A 20152-nucleotide genomic window follows, 5' to 3' on the forward strand; every position below is an offset into this window, starting at 1 on the left:
AAATACGGTATATATTGCATTGATAGCACCACCTTTTTCTCCATGGAGTCCAAGGTGGTGTACATGGTTCTCCCCCTCCTCACATAATCTCCACAGCAGTCCTTTGAGGTAGGCCAGGCTGAGAGGCAGTGAGTGGCCCAAGGTCACCCAGGCTTTCGAACTCTGTAGTGCCAGGAACCCTTTCCTCCTCTGTTGTTTTGCCAAGAGACCTTATGTGCTCTAGCAGAGGATTCTGGGAGATACTTGTAGGAGACACGGTCTTCTTGCTGTTAATATTTTATTTCCCCTGCCCCGCCCTCCCTCTCACAAGCGCAATAAGAAAGGCACAAGGTTAAAAACAAAGTGGAAAAGTGCAATCCAAAACACAGCGGGCCAGTCTTTTCCCAGGGGCTGTTGACCAAGCGCCTGAGAGCATCCCCAAAGCTCTCTCTGGCAGGCTGTAGGAGGGAAGGCAAGATCAGCAGCCGAGAGCGAGCCATCCTTCAGGGAAGCTCATCCGCTCTAATGGAGCTCCTCTTGGAGGAGATGGGGGGGGGCTGGGAAACAGGGCCAGACAGGCTTAGAAGGAACTGGAGTCTAATCCAGAGTCTAATCCAGAGTGGCAGTTCTCCTAAAAATCATTAAAATTCTGCGCCAGGAGAAGGGGAGTTCTGTGACCGTGTGTCAGTTATGCAGATTGGGGAAACCTTTTTTTGCATAATTTTGCGTTTGCATCTTTTATTCAGGAACGCACACTGCCTTGCACTGCCTTTGGTTTATGCTAACTTTTGAGAAGGTCGCAGAGCTAGACGGGGCTCAGTTTCCTTCTCCTCCCCCCACCAGGGTGTTTTGCCATATGTCAGAAAGCTTCCTGCTTAGGCAGGTATTCGGTGTTTAGCCAATGCATCTTGTTTTTATTATGCTGTGATTTATTTTTTGCAAGGAGAGGGGGGCATTGCATTTTATTTTTGGTTTAGTTCAGTGGTTCCCAAAGCAGACAGTGCTGGCTCCCAAGGGTGGGGTGTACTGGGTGGGGTGGGGTGCTGGAAGTGCAAGTGACTATCAGACTTTGAAAAGCCGGCGTCCCTGGATCAAGTTCATCTATTTTGTTGGATGGATTAAACTAAATAGTTTTAATTGGATTTTGAATAAATATGCAATTAATTGTCCCTGCTCTGAATTTTATTGTGTTTATCATCTTCCCTAGTGGGCTGTGCAAATCTCCATTCTGAATAATGTTTTTAACATGGTAGGGTTTGGGCCAGGAGAGGCAGGTTTATGTAACCAAGGCAGCAGTGGCCCCCCAAATTTTGGGAACAACTGCTTTAGTTGGTCTGATAAAAATCTACATCTAATAAATCAGCAAAGTAAGACGTAAATAAGCAAAATGAAAATGCTTCTGTTCCTTCAACCACTGAAAATCACATTCTGTCCCAGCTCCTTCCAGCTTCTAATACTTATAGAAATGCTGCCAACACATTTTAATGCATATTTTTGCAGCCTTGAGGGCTAGAAACTTGTGCGTTAAATGCTTTGTCAGATTTGTTATTGATTTAGTTTCATGATTTTATTAGGATCTTTGCTGGTTTTGATTGTGATTATTATCGAAACCCGCTCTAGGACGATCTTGGGGAGGGGGAGGAAGGGGATTGTAAATACAACTAATAAGTAAGTGAAAGCCAGTGACGCTTTCCAGGGCGCTAAAGTTTTAGCGCCCTGTTCCACAACGCACTTTGCCTGCAGAGCCGCAATGTGTGCAGAGCCCTGTTTTCATTCTGAGCTGCGGTCTGGTTGCCCCCCAGTCTGGACTCTGCTCAGGAAATGATTTGTTGCCTCCTGCCACTCGGACTCCGCTTTAAGCTCCGTGGAGAGGAGGCGCTCTGAGGCTTCCTGTCAGCTCTCTCGGCTGCCGATGTGCTGCTTGCGAGCAGATGCGCTGCCCTGTCACTCATTAGCCCTTCCATTAAGGGCTCTGCGTCTTCCGGCTGCCCTGGCCCTCCCCGATGGCTGAGCCTTTGAACGGCAGGTCTCCCCGGCGCTTCTCTCTGTTATTAGCTCCACCTTGCTTCTCATCCCGGCTGGGACTTAGAGGCGCCACGTCCCTCACGTAACATTGCAGGATCTTGGCAGCGCCTCAGCAGAAGAGTGCTTGCCTTCTTGTTTGCCTGCCTGCCTGCCTGCCTGCCTCACACATGGCTCTTAGATAGGAATCCGGAGAAGGCAGATGCCCGGAGTAAAACTGCATTAGCGTGGAGGAGAATTTTGCTGGAACGAGTTCCTGGGGCAGCCTGTCTTGTGGGAACGGAGCCGAGAAATGTCCCCTGCTGACTCAAGCACCTGCCATCATTTCTCTTTGTTGGCATCTGTCTGTCTCAGGAGACAATAGAGAAGTGGATGTGAAGTCAAACTTGTTGGCAGTTTGCAGCACCTGCTTTGGCTGTAGAGACTGATAAGGGAGAGGCATGTTTTGTTGCAGCTGGGGCAGACAAAGGTGTCCGGTTGTATTGCTGCAGATGCAGTGTGGTGTTTCTTCTCTCTGCGCTCCTCCCAGCAGTCATTCCTCCTCTGGTCACTGCTGTGGATGCATGACCTGACTGCTTGTCTCCAGGCACATCGTTTATTTATTTAGAAAGCTTTTATAAACCGCTTCACGTTTTAAAAATCTCTTAAGCAGCGTGCAGTCTTCAAAACAGATGATATTATTAGGGCAGTAAACCAACAGTATTAAATCATTAGAAACAAATGAAAAAGCAGAATGGAACATGTTACCATATGTGGTGGACATGCAGCTGTGGTTATTAGAATAGCAGAAATACTGAGACATGAAGTTCCCTTAGATTCAGCATTGATATTGCTCCACTGTATGTCATTTATTGTCCAGAAGGAACATAAGGAATTTGCATCCTTTTTGTTAGCAGCTTCAAGAATGTTCGTGACTCAAAACTGGGAAGTTACATGATTCCCTTTTGGGGAAGGATGGCTTTAAAAAGTTTGGGATTTACCTAAGAGCGAGAATTGCAAGTGGCTGTAGAAATAAATTCTGGGGAAACAAGTCGTTTAGCAATCCCTCTTCCCAGGAAATTCTGGGAGGGGAATAGGGGACTGATGACTCTTGACACCCTGAACAAACTATAGCGTCTATGATTCTTTGGGGGAAGACATGACTTTTGAAAGTGGCATAATGGGGCTTTAACATACGGTGTAATTGTCACCAAAGGAAACTGCTCAACAAGATTCCCAGCCACTTCAGCACCATGGACAGTACTTTGCTGTCTTGTAGTCAGACCATTCCGGCCCATAACCAATCAGCTTCCCCCCAGCCTGCTGCTCTCGAGGTGTTTGGGCTCTGAATATTTTTGGTGGGCTGGACCAATCCAGAAGTGTTTATGCTGCCTGCCAGTCACACAGGGCTGACATTTCTGCCCTCTGGGGCTGGAAAAGGACTCTGAAGCTCAAACACACACACACAGAGTCCCAAGAGGCTCACTAGGCCAGTGCCCTGTTTAGATGCCATAAGGCTACCTATTAAAACCCCAGACAAGTTTCTTGTAGGGAAACTTGGGTCTCCAGGAATCCCCCTTCCCCTATTTCAGCCAGATCTACAAAGCTTGGGGAAGAGGTGTGTGTGTGTGTGTGTGTGTGTGTGTAAAAATTATAATTATTATGTGAATGAACGAGAAGCTGTGATTGTCTCTTTCAAAGTCGGCTTCCCAGCCCCGTGGCTCTTTTTGAGATAATCTTGGCGCAGGAACCGATGAAAGGCAGATAAAAACATCTGGTGCTATTATGCAGAATTATTCACAAGCTGTTTTGACACTGCTTTTATGTAAGAGGCTTGCTGATAAGAAGCTTGCTCGCTGTTTCCACCCTCCCCCTTCCTTGTTTCACAAGGGAACACTCCTGAAGGCCCCTGGGGGGGGGCACCTCTGACTCCTCCATGGCTGGGAATGAATCTGCCGGGGGCTCCTCTCTTTCCCTTAGGAGGGCTGCCTTCTCCACACAAGGCAAGCCTCCCGTTCAGCCTGCAAATGCGGCAATAAATTGAAACGAGGCAATAGCCCCACACGGTTACGACTGCAAGAGGGAGTCGTAAATGCATAAGTGCTCAGATATTTCCCCCCTCTGGAAATACAGCGCTCAGCTGGCTGTAATGAAGGACTGTAGCTCAGTCGCAGAGCAAATACCTTGCATGAAGCTGGTGGGCCCAGGTTCATTCCAGGAAATTCCGCCTGCCAGAAACAGTGACTCCTGTTGGTGCAGTCAGGGCAGGGAACCCCTTTGGCTCATTGAGCGGCTTTCTGGGAGGTGCAAGGTAATAGTGGGTGGAGCCAGATGCAGAAGTGGGTGGAGCGGCCCATGTGGCCCTTAATCTGCACTCCAGCCACACAAAAGCCAGGGATTTTTACACACATGAATCATCTCAAGCAAGAGACGGGACTACAGTTCACTTTCCAGCCAATCAAAAGCACTTGAGAAGGGGGCAGAGCAAGGGTGGAGAGAAGGGGTGGCCTGGGGAGAGTCCCGAGGGCCAGATAGAGGAGACCGGAGGGCCTGAGGTTCTCTGGCCTTTGCTGTATACTGTACTTTGAGGTAGAAGGAGCAGTGGCACCTGACTTAGTACCGTATTGGCTCGAATATAACCCGCACTTTTTTTTTCCAAATTCCGTCCGTGAAAAGTTAAAGTGCGGCTTAAATTTGCAACCTTACAAAAATTGGCTTTTACGATATTGCTGTAGGATTTTCTTCTACATTTGCCATTTAAGGGTGTGAGTGCATGCTAAATTTTAAGGTAGTGGCTTATATTCGGGTATTTTCTCCCCACTCCCCTTGAATTTTAAAGGTGCGGCTTATTTGTGGTGGGGCTTATATTCGGGCCAATACGGTATAAGGCAACTCTGCTCCCCATCAGCCAGGCCTGACCATTTGCTAGGAACTCTGCAACACACATTTCAGTAGAACAGCATAAGAAGAACCTGTCTCCTGGATCAGGCCGGGGGGGGGGGGGCATGGCATCTAGCCAAGCACCCTGTTCTGACAGTGACTAACCAGGTAGAACCATAGAATTGTAGAGTTGGAAGGGACTCCAAGGCTCATCTAGTCCAACCTTCTGCAGTGCAGGAATGTCCCTTGGAAAGCGCGGAAGCGGGACCTGAGCACAAGGGCACTCTCCCCTCCTGTGGCTTCCAGCAGCTGGTGTTCAGAAGGGAGCACACTGCCCTCATGCCTAGGAGCAATTGCGACCCATACCTTCCTTGAATTTAGTAAAGTTGCTAACTGCGCCCAAGAGCATCGCAGGGACTTTCTTGTGTTGGTCACCTAGCCTTCACTGTAACTTCAGTTGTACTCTATAAAGTCATAACTGGGTGGGTGTGTCATCTCTGCTGGAGGAATACAAATTCTACGGGTTCAGATGCAGGTGGTCATCTAGGAACAACTTGGACAAATATGGTGACGCTTCTTTAAAAATCTGTCGCTTTGGTACAGCAGATCTCCTGGTTGTCCAGAGCATGCCTACAAGATCTCTCTATGGCCAGTGTCCACATTTTGCATTTTCCTTGCTTTTGCCTGGATTCAGCTTTTACTCCCTGTGGACTTTTTGGGGTTTCAGGCTCGTGGCTGTCCTCGCCTTTGCTATATCGATGCTCCTGCTGGGCGACTAGTCTGCTCACGGTGAAAGGGACGGGGCGTGTGGTGTTGCAGCACTTCTTGGGGTCCTTTGTTTTTCTGGCACCTGACAACCTCGCTGAAATGAACTCCCCCCCCCCTTTCTCTTTCCCCCCTTCTCCCTGATTCTTTCTCTCTTGCAGCTTGGCAGTGACCTTGGCGGGGGAATTGGAGGCAGCCCAGCAGTAAGTCTCCCCCATTCATTTTACCCCCTTGGAACACAATGCTCTGTTCTCTTTTCCTCTCCATCCCCTTCCCACAGGCCCTTTCCAACACACACACCAGAGGTGCCCTAAATACTCAGAGGAAGGGCCGTTGCTCAGTGGTGGAGCCTCGCTTTGCATTGCAGGATATTCCAGGTTCAGTCCTCAGCTGCAAGCCCAAGTAGTCTGGGGGAAAAGACCCATCGCCATTTTATCCTCTGAGGTAGGCTAGTCTGAGAGGCAGTTTCCCTCCAAGGTCACCCAGTGAGTTTCATGGCTGAGTGGAGATTTAAACACTGGTCCTAGTCTGACACTCTAACCCAGCCTTTCTCACCCTTGGGTCCCCGGATGCTGTTGGACTACAACTCCCATCATTCCTAGCCAACATGGCCAGTGGTCAGGGATGATGGGAGTTGTAGTTCAAGAACTTCTGGGGGCCCAAGGTTGAGAAAGGCTGCTCTAACCACCACACCATGCTGGCTCTTCATTGGTTTGTACAGGGCCCGTTCTTTCTTTCAGAGTTTTGTACCCCCACTTTGCCCTCTGCTTCCTGAATTCATACAAATCTGATCATACAAATCTGATCATTTTAATGTCCTGGGTGCCTTTTTGTGTTGTTTTTTTTGCAAGTGCTTGAGAATGCAGGAATGGAAATGAGAGCTGATTAGCACCACCTGGGCTAAAGAGCTCCCCTGAGCGTCCCTCGCTCGCCCTCCGCCCTTGGCCCTCCCCACCCTCCAAAGCCTTTTGAGAAGAAGGGAGGACTCTTAGGCAGGCGGTTTTCAAAGGACGCTCACCCTGCTAAGGTGATGGGGGAGATGATTGCGGGGATTAAATTTGCAGAGCGGATTGGTATGCAAATCCATTATTTGGCACTCTTGATCATTCAACGAGATTCCGGTAAAGAGCTTTGAAATATTCAGGATATAACCCGAGTTTGTGGTTTATTTAATAAAGGCATCCACTGTGTGCAAAACGCTGAGATGCCTTCGTCCTTTTCCTCCTCCGTTTCCTGCTTCCAGGTGGGGCAGACCTTCATTCCATCATCGGTTCCAGCAACCTTCGCCCCGTCTCCGACGCCGGCCGTGGTCAGCAGCGGACTCAACGACCTCTTTGAGCTCTCTTCCGGCATTGGGATGGCGCCCGGAGGATACATGGCACCCAAATCGGTACTTGCAGAGAGTGGCTGCAGCATTACACCTTTCCCAGTACAATTTGTCTGGCGGTTTCTCTTTAGGTTATGATAAACTGAGTTTGTTTTCTACTCCCCCTCCCCATTGTTCCATATTTAGTTATTTGGAATCATTTATATACCGCTCACTGTGGAAAATCCCGAAACATAATACATTAAATCTAGTATCTACATCACAAATTATCATTAGAGAGGAAAACAGGTCAACCCAATCTAGAGCAAATTATCAGGGAAAGCCTGGGCAAAAAGGGATTTTTATTTTTAAACATGGCAGCCCTCTAATCACGCTTCTGTTGTCTGCCCGTTTGCTTCCAAGCTAGATGGATTGAGTATTAAAATCATAGAAATTGTAGTGTTGGGTGATCTGGTGGTCATCTAGCCTGACCCCCTGCTTAGTGAAGGATCTACAACAGCTTCAGTATCCCTGATAGCTCCAGGGAAGGCCGTACCACCACCACCACCCAAGGCAGCCTTTTCAATTGCCCAACAGCCCTCACTGCTAGGAAGCTTCCCCATATGTGTTGCCAAAATCTACTTCCCTGCCATTTCCAGCCACTGGTTCTAATCCTGCCCTCTGAAGCAACAAGAGAGCAAGTCTGCTCCATCTTCTGCACTCTTGATGGCCTCCTCTTGTGCCATCCTGCCCCATTTGCTCAGGTCAGCATGGGAGGAACCCCCCCTCCGGCGATGCACCCCCCCCCCACTGTCTTAAGGCACCTTCTTGAAAGAGCCTTCTCTGTTGCAACACCCAGGCTGCGGAACTCCCTGCCCCAGGAAATTCATCCAGCAATTCATATTGGTGCTTTGGCACCTCTCTTAACAATCTTCCTGTTAATGGCAGGAAGTCCTCGGGTTTGAACTCTCTGTGCTGGGCTACCCCATGAAAGTTGATTTTTTTAAAATAAAGAAATCCTGATTCTTTCAACCATCCAAAAATCATTTCATCAGCCATCAGAACCTGATTACTTTTTAATTGCTGAGGCTAGCCGCCTTTGAAATGGAGAAGGCAGGACATAAACATCTCTCCAGGCCCAGCCCCATTTGACACTGACCACGGTTTCCCCAATAACCTTTCAGGTCTGGCTGCCGGCCGTGAAAGCCAAAGGCCTGGAGATCTCCGGCACCTTCAGTCACCGGCAAGGGCACATCTACATGGACATGAGCTTCACCAACAAAGCTTTGCAGCACATGACGGACTTTGCCATTCAGTTTAACAAGAACAGGTAAGGCCGCCGAGTAACAGGGGTGGTTACCTGGAGTGTGTTTGCCTGATTCTGCTGGAGGGCATTCCTGATAAGGATGACGTCTCCTCCTGGAAGAATCAGGCAGGTCCTCTGAAGCCTTTTGCCTCTTCTCCAGGGGTGGCAGGAGTCATCCCTCTCTCCAGGCTGTACCCTGCCGGCATTTGGTGATGGTTGAATCTTCCCCGCCCCTGAGAAAACTAGTATTTCTCATGTTTGTTTTGTGCCTCTCCATCAGTTTGGTGATCTTTAAGACTCCAGCCAGATGGGTGGGGTAGAAATAGCAACATTATTAAAATTATTAATACAGGGCAAAACTAATCAACACACGCGGTGGGCATGTGGGAAAGCGGCTTGGTTCTGGGAGGAAGTCCAGGACTCAGGGCAGATTACACAGATAAAATAGAACAAGCTAGTATAGAAAGGACAATGTAATTAAACACTAATAGAATTAAATGGGTATAAAAAGAGATATTAAAAACACAGACAACAACAGTAAAAACAAGAATAAAAGCAATTATTGGACTAAATATCTCTAAGCATCCGGAGCTGGCTCTCCTCAGTCTTTTCACGGGAGACAATATTAACTTACAGTTTAACCTTTAGTAAGTTCTCTTCTGCTAGCAGAGAGGCTCCCCATTACAAGATACAGGAAGAACTTAGAGGCTGCTTCTCTGTGACAAATTTGCACAACAAACGATGGCAAATAGCTCTTACGGGAAAATTGAATAATAAAATAAAATGGGCATGAGGCTTGAAGCACAACTGATTGGCACAGTTTTATTATGTACATGGCTAAAAGTGATAATTACATTTTGATTAACATAAATTATAGTTTGATATATTTTATATTTTGATACACATAAAAAATACAGCTACCCAAATATACAGTTTTATCCAACTAAACTAATTCAGCCTGTCCTTTGACTTCCTATGCCCAATGAGGGGAAAAAGTTAGTCCAGCAATATATGAGACCTTACTGGATAAACCAGTTCTGATTGCCAGTCCTTTATCCGGATTAGTTGGCAAGAGGAGGAGTCAGGGGAGGGTAAATTTCTCTTCTCAGATCAGAATAGAAATTGCAGTGCAGGAGTACACATGCCATAGATTCAGGGACTCCCATCTGACGTGGCCCACGTTGTACAGCTATTTGTGAAACATTAAATCTTGCAAGTGGAACACTCTGCAAGCTTGTATGTTCTTAATGGGATGGCGTGTTTCTGTGTCCGTGTCTCTGGGCCTTCCTGTGAGCTTTCCAGAGGCATCTGGCTGGCCGGCGGTTGTTGTTGTTGCTGATTTATTATATTTGTTAAACGATGAATGCTAGACTAGCAGACCACCCCAACCACCCTCATCCAGAAAAGCAGCTCTTTCAGTCTCTTCCCCCCACCCCAAAAAGAGAGAGATCCTCTGCCTTCTTTCGCTGAGCCTTTCATCTTCTTTCCCCAGTTTTGGGGTCATCCCCAGCACCCCGCTGGCCATCCACACTCCTCTGATGCCAAACCAGAGTATCGATGTTTCTCTTCCTCTCAACACTCTGGGACCAGTCATGAAGATGGAGCCTCTCAACAACCTCCAGGTGTGGAGTGGGGCAGGGGTGGAGGAGAATTGGGGAAGGGGCATTGCCGGGGGGAGAAGAGCCTGGGATGTCTGGGGTTTGCAGAGGGGGGAAAGGGGAAAGCAATTGTAGCAGAATCTTCAAGCTTTTTGAAGCACCGTCTGGGGAACAAGGCAAGCTTTCTCTCCTTCCCACTCTGGTCAAACTAGAATAGGGTTGACAACAAGCTAAACACACGTTGACGGAACTCCCATCAGCCCCTGCCATTGGTTCTGATGGGCATCCGCCAATACCTAGCAAGCACTGCGTTGGCTCTCCTTGACCTGGAACCTGGGGTTATCCAGTGACTTTGTTTGGTGGTGCTTGGCACAGGCAGAAGGAAGAACTTCACTTGATGGTCTCACTCTCGTTTTGAAAAGATACCTATTCATAGTTGGCAAATACAGTGGTACCTCAGGTTACAGACGCTTCAGGTTACAGACTCCGCTAACCCAGAAATAGTACCTTGGGTTAAGAACTTTGCTTCAGGATGAGAACAGAAATCGTGAAGCAGCGGTGCGGCAGCAGCAGGAGGCTTCATTAGCTAAAGTGGTGCTTCAGGTTAAGAACAGTTTCAGGTTAAGAACGGACCTCCGGAATGAATTAAGTTCTTAACCCGAGGTACCACTGTAAACAATTATTTTTTTACTAAACTATACTAGACTCAAATGTTTAAATGTTTTATTGATTGTCATCTTCCTGCCACACCCACATGCCACTGCTTTAAATAGTTGTTTCCAGCTTTGGATTCCCCTCCGCCCGGACATTTTTTTTTGTTTTGTTCTTTCTGCTACCATTGAGCAGTATATAAACATGATGAAGTAAATAAAGCAAATTAAATTTAAATGTGAGATGCAGCAGCGACCAAAGCGCATCTCTGGGTTTGGGGGCTGCAACTCGCCTGTCTAGTCAGATCCAGCTCTCTGTTTGGTTGTGTGACTTGATTGGGGCCAGTGCAGAGGCACCAGATACCTGTGGAGGTTTCGCCCGGCAACAAAATTCAAGGTTAATTAACTGCTTAAGGTGCCAGCTTCTCCTTTCAGCTGTTCTCTCTGGTGCCTTCATGGTTTATTAATGAACCTTCAGGCAGGGGGCTCAAAATAGCAGCCTCGGCGCTTGGAGGCTGTTGCTTTGGTGCCAAGAGGTGCGGCTGTAGCGGTTTCTGCATGTATGTCTTTGGGGAAGATGGGGAAGGGGTGGAGCTGAAAGCACCCTGACAGGCCCCAAATATGCCTGCGACGAACCTCAAGGTTCAGGCTGCCTACCTCTGAATCCTAGTTGCCTAGAGTTTTGCAGACATTGTGGGCAAATTTTAGCAGGCTGCAGGCCAGGCCTCTGAATTTTGGTTCTCCTGTAGGGAAGAAACAGGATCCGTGATGTGGGTTGTCTCTGCCCATCTCATCACTGGCAGGAAGTTAAACTTTGGAGCAATACATCAGGGGCAGGTCAACCCCCTAATTCCATATTTACTTCCTGCCTTCACTACTGGTAGGAGGTTTCTTGCCTGCTCTAGGTACGGCAAAGGAAAATGTGGGAACGCCATCTCAGAAGGGATTTTTCCTTTGTTTCTTCCTGGATCATCTCCTTGCAGGACTTTGAAGTGGCCCATGTATGCTCACAACAGCCCTGCAAGGTAGATTAGGCCCGATGACTAAAGATTAATGGAGTTTGAACCCACATAATGGAACAGGATGCTGGACTTAAATGGACACACTCTGACAGCATCCCTGCTAAGGGGACCATCCAGCCGCTCCTTTAAAACCCCTAACAAAGGAGGACCCAACCTTTTTACGAGGCTCCCTGTTCTGCTGTCGGCAGCTCAAAGCATCAGAAACATCTTCTTAACGTTTAATCAGAAATGAACAACTGATTTGCTCCTTCACCTTCGGGGCAGCCCTTTGGAACACCTGGAAGCCACAGATCTCGAGAAGCATTTTGAGGAAAACCACTGACAGGAATGGTTCTGAAAAGCATTTTGCAGTCCAAGCGCACATCCCACCGACCTCCTCCTTGCCAGCAGAGACCCTCTTGGAAGGCTGCCTCACTGTTGACTTACTCAAGAAGGGCTCTTAGAAACCTGACATGATAAAAGTTTATAATATTATGCATGGCATGGATAGATAGGTGGAGAAATACTTTTATCTATCATAGCACTACAACTGGTGGACATCCAATGAAGCTGAATGCTGGAAGATTCAGAACAGATAGAATAAAGTCCTCCCATCATGCAGGGCATAGTTAGACTATGGAACTCCCTCCCACAGGAGGCAGGGCTGGCCATGAACCTAGATAGTTTTAAAATGTTTAGCCTGGAAAAGAGGAGCCTGAGAGGGCATATGAAAGCCACCTTCCAATATCTCAAGGCCTGTCCCATGGAAGAGGGAACAAGCTTGTTTTCTCCTGCTCTGGAAGGTAGGACTCAAACCAATGGCTTCAAGTTAAAAGAAAGGAAATTCTGACTCCATCATGAAGAGCATTTTGACAGAGGAATGGTCTCCTTTGTGAGGTTGTGGCCTCTTCTTCCATGGAGGTTTTTAAGCAGAGGTTGGATGGCCATCTGCCAATAATAATAATAATAATAATAATATTTTATTTGTATCCCACCCTCCCCGGCTAAAGCTGGGCTCAGAACGGCTAACAACAAGTGAAAATAGCACAGTGTATATAAAATCACACAGTCAGTTAATTAAAATACATTCTAAAATCAATTCAGAATCAAATTAATGGCAACCAGTGGGTTAGAGTTCTATGAGGATTACAGAAGGAGAGAGGGGGCCAGACTGTGCCTTGGCCAAAGGCCAGGTGGAACAGCTCCATCGTACAGGCCCTGCGGAAAGATGTCAAGTCCCGCAGGGCCCTCGTCTCTTGTGACAGAGCACAGATCGGGGCCACGGCCAAAAAAGCCCTGTCTCTGGTCTGTTTTAGCTGAGATTCCTGCATTGCAGGGGGTTGGACTAGATGGCCCTTGGGGTCCCTTCCAAATCTACAGTTCCATGAAAAAGGGTTGGGACAAATTCACGGAGGAGAAGGCTATCAGCCAGGCTACTAGCCTGGATGGCTATGCTCTGCCTCCACGGCTGGAGGCAGCAAGGCTTCTGAATAGCAGTTTCAGAAGGAGAGAGGGCAATTGCGTTCAGACCCTCCTTGCTGGTTTCCCTTTAGGGCATCTGCTTGGTCACTCTGGGGAACAGGATGCTGGACTAGATGGGTAACTGGCCTGGTACTGCAGGGTTCTCTATTTACGTTCTTACGCCCTGTTGCTCAATTTATGTCCCTGTTTCAGAGAACGGCCTTTGGGACCCAGATCTTTTCTCCAGAGCTCTTTCCAGGGAGGCAGGCCGCCCTTCTGACTCAGCTTGTGCCTGTTGTATTGACGTTTGTCGGTGGAATGTTCGAATTTGGAACATTTTCTTCGCTCGACGTGCTTAGCTGCTTCTTGAGCCACCTGGCACTTGGCACGCTCTTAAAACACAAGTGCAGCTCACAAGAGCGTTCTGCTTTCTGGCTGGCGCCCCTCCTCCAAAGGGTGGCAGTAGCACGTGTCAGTTTTACTTGGTGCAGAAATTCAGCATTCCACAATCCCGGAGCTAGTTTTTAGGGCCAAGAGAGAAACTCCAGGAGGGGAGGCGATTTATTTTTATTATGGTAAAATCTATTAATCACCTTCTAAACTGCCACCTCAAGGTGATTTACACAAGAGGAAAAACAGTTTTAAAACAATCAACGCTTTTAAAACAAGACTAACATGTCAGCAAGTGGGGACTTGTAGCAAAGTCGCCTTTAACCAGCTGGGAAAGCCTATCGGAACCAAAATGGCTTCAAATATTTCTGGAAAATACAGAATGGGCGCCTGTTGTATCTTAACAGGGATGCTGGTCCACAAAGCAGGGGCAGCCAAACTGAAGGCCCTACTCCGAGATACAGTGGTACCTTGGGTTAAGTACTTAATTCGTTCTGGAGGTCTGTTCTTAACCTGAAATTGTTCTTAACCTGAAGCACCACTTTAGCTAATGGGGCCTCCTGCTGCTGCCACACAATTTCTGTTCTCATCCTGAAGCAAAGTTCTTAACCCGAGGTAATATTTCTGGGTTAGCGGAGTCTGTAACCTGAAGCGTATGTAACCTGAAGCATATGTAAACCGAGGTACTACTGTACTGCTTCCAAGATCTCTGGAACCTCCTGGATAAGGCTCAACTAACCTTGGTTCTGAGCTGTATAAGGCCTTATATTCTAGTACCAACACCTTGAGCATGGCCTGGTAACAGACTGGCAGCCAGAGCAAATCCTGCAAGCAAAGTGTCCTATGCCGGCAGGAGTTTGCCACCACAAACAGCCTATCTGCCACATTCTGCACTAGCTGCAGCCCCTGGACCAACCAAGAGTAGCCCCGACATAGAGGGCATCACAGTATTCCAACCAGTGCACAGCTGGAAGTAGAGAGCTGCCAGAAGTAGGGATAATGGGGAGTTGATTAGAGCAGGGTTTCCCAAACTCGGGTCTCCAGCTGTTTTTGGACTACAACTCCCATCATCCCTAGCTGGCAGGACCAGTGGTCAGGGATGATGGCAATTATAGTCCAAAAACAGCTGGAGACCCAAGTTTGGGAAATCTTGGTTTAGAGCATCATTAGGGCTGCGTTGACCAAGTCTGATAAAGTGTGGAAGCCGTGATCCTCTGGATCAGCCTTTCTCAACCTGTGGGTCCCCAGATTTTGTTGAACTACAACTCCCATCACCCCTAGCTAGCAAGGCCAGAGCTCAGGGATGATGGGAGTTGTAGTCCAACAACATCTGGGGACCCACAGGTTGAGAACAGCTGCTCTGGATGTTGCTGGGCTCTCATCTCCCATCATCCCCTGCCATTAGCCATGGGCAGACACTGGCTTGCTTTAAAGGATTGTATGCAATCTGCTCTGGAAACCTTTTTGGCTGACGCGTCAAGCAAAAATGCTCTAATAGAGGGCAGCTCCCTGTTTGTTTGGAGACACTCCCATAATGGGGATAAAACCTATTCCTCACCCTAGAGAGGGGGGACAGTTAGTCTCCACTGAGAAAGAGAAACCGTAAGGGGGTTGCAAGAGGTTGTGATCACCAGCAACACTCAGATGCAGATCTCCCCCCAATATATACGCGGCTATATTCCCTAATAGCTGGTGCTCCTGACACTGACGGTAACCACTGAAGCTCGCCTTTCCTTCTCTGGCATCTTGCTTCCGTCTACTGAGAGCCGTCGGCATCGAGCAAAATAGCAGGCTGGCTTGGGGGAGGGGGAAGAGTGGACAGCTGAGGCCCCTGATGGCTACAGCTGCTGCCGCAGTTGCCAGAGAGCCCCAACCTCAAGACAGTGTCATATCTGTGATGCGCTTGGGTTTGGCCATGCCTCGCTGCAGAGCAGAATCGATCCACAAACGTAGCATGCGGCCGTTTGGATAGAGCGTTTATGTACTTTAGGATGAAATGGTTCAAAGCAAAACACCGGCCAGTTGCTGTGTGCCCCTGGCAGAAACCAGCCATGGCTGAAACCCAGTTTTTCAAATTTAACTAGAAGATGTTTCCCATGTATTTTGTCAGGGATGTCAAGCAGGCTTATTGGGCAGTGCTTTTGAGGATCCCTCCAGTCCCCTTTCTTATGTGTCGGAACTGAGATAACTCAAAGGCAGTATCCCCACGGAGTTAATTGTTGGCAATTGGCTCCCGCCATGTTGGATCCGTGCAAAAACTTTCCAGCAGCAACATATCCCCATACCAGGGCTTTGCCTAGGGACGGTTTTGCAATGAGTCTTCTTGTTTCTGCTTCCGTATCAGGGAAGGCAAATAGGTAACTCCATCAGAGTTGAGTTTATCCATTGTTTCCTACTGCTTGTCCCTGTGTTTTGTGTTTATATTGTAATGGCCATTGGCCACAAACAATAATTGAACTTCAACACTGCCCTCCACAAGGCAGGGGGTCTGGAGGGTGGGCAGGATTGCTTTGACTACGGGCACCGAGGGCAGCTGCACAGGAAAGCTTCCTTGTACAGTGGTACCTCGGGTTAAGTACTTAATTCATTTCGGAGGTCCGTGCTTAACCTGAAACTGTTCTTAACCTGTGAAGCACCACTTTAGCTAATGGGGCCTCCTGCTGCCACCGCGCCTCCAGAGCGCAATTTCTGTTCTCATCCTGAAGCAAAGTTCTTAACCCGAGGTACTATTTCTGGGTTAGTGGAGTCTGTAACCTGAAGCGTATGTAACCCGAGGTACCACTGTATTGAGTCAGACTTTTGGCCTGGTACTTAGTTGAGTACTGCTCACTCCTCACTAGTGACTGGTCCCTTCTGCATGCCAAGCAGGTGCTCTTGTCACCCAGCTATTTCCTTTTCCGTGGAAACAGAAAGCCCAACTGAACTGCTCTCCTTCACTGGAGGTTTTTAAACAGAGGCTGGATGGTCATCTGTCAGGGATTCTTCAGCTGTGATTCCTGCATTGCAGGGGGTTGGTTTGGATGACCCCTGGAGTCCCTTCCCGTTCTACAGCCCTATGATTGTTTAGGATTTATTTCAGAGTGGCAGTGGGGGATGCAGAGACACATTAAGTGAAAAGAGCAGTGCTTTTTTTTCTTTAAAAATGTTTAGGGGTACTCTCATTTTCCTATTCATATTGAAATACTGCCCCTCAATGAGGCCAAACTTAGATTCACAAAATGTTTAGGGGTATGCGTACCCCTGCGTCCCCACAGGAAAAAAGCACTGGAAAAGGGGGTGCAGCGTTAAGACCAAAGGGGTTCCTCAGTGCTAAAAATGAGGGGAATTCTCATTTCCTAGACCACCTTCTGATTCAGTTTTTTCCCCCTGGGAAACCCCATCTCTTCCCCCCGCCCCTTGGTGACCCTTAATTGGAGAAGCGGGATGCCAATCACTTTCTCCCTCTTTCTTCTTCCTCTTCCTGGCAGGTGGCTGTCAAGAACAACATTGATGTCTTCTACTTCAGCTGCCTTATTCCCCTCAACGTGCTTTTCGTCGAGGATGGCAAAATGGGTAAGTGGGGCCTCTTCCGGCGCTTGATCTCAGGCGGAGGGGAAAGCGAGATGTCGAGGAAGGGGGCCAGTCTCTTCTGCTTCCGCCAGATCCAGATCCGTCTGGGAACAAGAGTGTCAGAGGGGAGATGGGACGGGTAAAGAGGAAGGGTGCCCTTCAAGGCCAAAAAGGATGCGATCGACATTTATTTATTGACATTTATTTATTGAGCAATTTTTAGTCTGCTTTGTACTTTAAAGCAATCCCTAAGCGGTTTACGGTATCATAAGCATATCACAAAGAAATACAATGCGATTTCACGTTTTTTTAAAAAGCAGCACAGGATACTATATCATCAAAAACACGAGTATAAACTCAAACGACTAATGTTTGGAAGACACACCTCTTTACCTGGCCCCAGTGACACTTGAGAGATTTAGGACACACCCTGTTCTTGTAACTGTAATTTGTTTCAAACTGTTCTTAATATTTTATTTTTGAATTGCTATAACCCATTCTGAGACCTTCTAGTGAAGGGGTGGGTAAGAAATTGAATCATCATCAATATCATTATTGCTGCTGCTATTATTATTATTATCATCATTATCATTATCGTTATCTTCATCAACATCTACTAGCAAAAAATCAGTGCCAGAAATGCATTAGCAGCCGGTGGAAGTCAGAGATAATAGCTGTAATAACCTCGTGCCTGGATTACTGCCGTGCATCCTATGTGGGGCAGCCCTTGAAGACTGTTTGGAATCTGCAGTAGGTGCAGAATGATGTCACCTGGTTGCTGAGTTACACACCATTTCAGCATCAGATTATGCCTCTTCACTGTGATCTGCATTGGCTGCCTAGTCATGTCCAAGTCCGTTTTAAGGCGTTGTCATTGACTTCCAAAGCCTTAAATGGCTCAGGGCCTAAACACTTGGCAAAACCCATGTTCCAGTTATGGGCAGCTCAGTCATTGACGACATTGGAGGGGAGCCTTCTTGGGGTGCCTCCTGCGAGGTAGGACCTGAGGGTGGTGATACAGTCAAGGACCTTCTCGGTTGTTTCACCCTCCCTGTGGCACTCTCTGCCACTGGAGGCCTGTCAGTCATAATCTTTACTCCAGTTTCATTGGGTGTAAAAAGGCACACCTCTCATGCTTTCTTGAGGTTATTGTCAGTTAGGACTCGGGGGAAATTTGATCATAGAACCATCTATAGGATTGCTGCTGTTTTAGAAAATGGTTTTATAGTTTTAATTTACTCTGTTGGTGTTTGACAGTGTGATTTGTGAACCATTAAGGATTTTTAAATTAAGAGCGAAAGAAAACAGCACGACTCTGGATTGACGTGTGACTTAGTGCCCTGGCGGCAGCTTTCTACAGCAACTGTAGCTTCAGAGCAGTCTTCAGCTGAGATTCCTGGATTGCTGGGGGTTGGACTAGATGACCCTTGGGTCCCTTCCAACTCTAAGATTCTATGATTCAGGGTAGCCCCACATTATGGTAGTCTAGCTTAAGGGTGCTTTTCATCTGCTTCTTGCATCTGTCCCTCCGGGTGTTGGGTTTCAGAAACTGCGCTGCCTGAAATATGGCCCAATGACTGAGGGAAAACTAGTCTGGATGGAGAGATGTTAGGTGCCTCAAACGACTCTTGTGTTTCTCCTCTCCCACCCACTAACAGAACGCCAAGTTTTCCTCGCGACATGGAAAGACATTCCAAATGAAAATGAGCTCCAGTTCCAGATTAAAGAGTGCCACCTGAATGCTGGTGAGTGATTTTTTTTTAAAAAAATAAACAGTCCTGCATGTGGGGATCTTTGTTAAGTTTTTATTCAATGCACTATAGTACCACTTTAAACAGCCATGGCTTCCCCCCCAAAGGATTCTGGGAGCTGTAGTTTGTTAAGGGTGCAAAGAGTTGTTAGGAGACCCCCATTCGCCTCCCAGAGCTACAAGGGATAGCTCAGTGGGTCGGGTATGAGACGCTTAATCTCACGGTCGTGGGTTCAAGCCCCACATGGAGCAGAAGATTCCTGCATTGCAGGGGGTTGGACTAGATGACCCTCATGGTCCCTTCCAACAATTCTACAGATTCTCAAGTGTTACCTACGATTGAATTTTATACTACTTTGGGCTTCCCATGGGAGCATCCCTTTGGCCACTGTGACAACAGAATGCTGGACTAGATGGTCCCCTGGCCTGATCCAGCAGCCTCTTCTGATGTTCTTATGCTTCATTAAAGGGTTTTTTTTAAATGGTTTCACAACCTTCGGGTTCTGCTAAGCTGGCTGATTGTCTCCCTCCTGTGTTGATGGTGGGGGTTTGACTACATGCAGATGGGTTTTTGGAGAATGGTGATGGCAGGGAGCCTCCTGCGGCAGGCACAGTCTATCTAGAACAGTCTCAACCTCTCCCCTGTCTCCCCCTCGAGGATGCTTCCCATTGTGGGCTCCTCCACAAGGTGTGTCTCCTTTAGGGAAGGTTCTCCTCAGTCACTCTGGCCTCCCTTAGCCAGTCCCTTTGCCACCGCTGGCAGGTCTTAGGAAGATGTATTACAGGGAACCCCCCATTTATGCGGTGGTTATGTTCCAAGGCACCACACGTCTAAGGGAGATTGCGTATATCTGAAACACCATTTTAAAAGCCTGCAAATGCCCTGTTCCATCCCTTTTTGTGACGTTTTGGGTCACTTCTGGGTTCAACGTGTGTGCGTGGTTGTGCACACATTGAATGCACCTGTATATCAAGTCCATCCATCCATTGGTCCATCCATCTCAGTACTGTCTACACTGGCAGCAGCTCTCCAAAGTTTCAGACACAAGTCTTTCCCCAACCCTATTTGGAGACGCCCAAGATTGAACCCGGGACCTTCTGCATAGAAAGTATGGCCTGTTCCTTAACCTTGTCCTTATCCTAAAAATAAAGCAGGATTCCATTCTTCATGGTTTGGAACAAAGGTCTAGTTTAACTAGGAATATAGGAAGCAATCTTATACAGAGTCAGACCCTTGGTTCATTTAGTTCTGTATTGTCTACACTGACTGGCAGCAGCTTTCCAAGGTTTCAGGTGCGGGTCTCTCCTAACCTACCCAGAGAAGCCACAGATGGCCTGGAATTGTCTGCATGACCTACATCCCTTCCCTAATCTGCCTTTTATGGAGTCTGCACTCAATTGTCTGCATTGACTGGCACCTGCTCCCCAGGGCTTCAGGGAAGAGTTATTCCCAGCCCTACTTGGATATGCACCGGGGAATGAACCACGCGAAGAACACGGCCCTCCGCCGATCTTT

The 20152-nt window shown here is 47.8% G+C and overlaps 1 protein-coding gene across 2 annotated transcripts in view; it reads left to right on the plus strand.

Moving 5' to 3' along the window:
- Positions 1 to 20152, plus strand: part of AP2B1 (adaptor related protein complex 2 subunit beta 1) — a 58414-nt gene that overhangs the window by 30941 nt on the left and 7321 nt on the right. The window contains exons 15-20 of one of the 2 annotated variants that reach the window (XM_080982876.1): positions 5787 to 5828; positions 6869 to 7015; positions 8116 to 8261; positions 9730 to 9859; positions 16805 to 16889; positions 18545 to 18631. In XM_080982876.1, the coding sequence (XP_080839002.1) occupies positions 5787 to 5828; positions 6869 to 7015; positions 8116 to 8261; positions 9730 to 9859; positions 16805 to 16889; positions 18545 to 18631 (637 nt within the window). The remainder of the gene's footprint in view (positions 1 to 5786; positions 5829 to 6868; positions 7016 to 8115; positions 8262 to 9729; positions 9860 to 16804; positions 16890 to 18544; positions 18632 to 20152) is intronic. The other variant, XM_080982877.1, reaches the window with a different exon arrangement.

This window comes from Podarcis pityusensis (genome assembly GCF_964106645.2).
Source record: "Podarcis pityusensis genome assembly, chromosome: 15".
Classification (NCBI taxonomy): Eukaryota; Metazoa; Chordata; class Lepidosauria; order Squamata; family Lacertidae; genus Podarcis; species Podarcis pityusensis.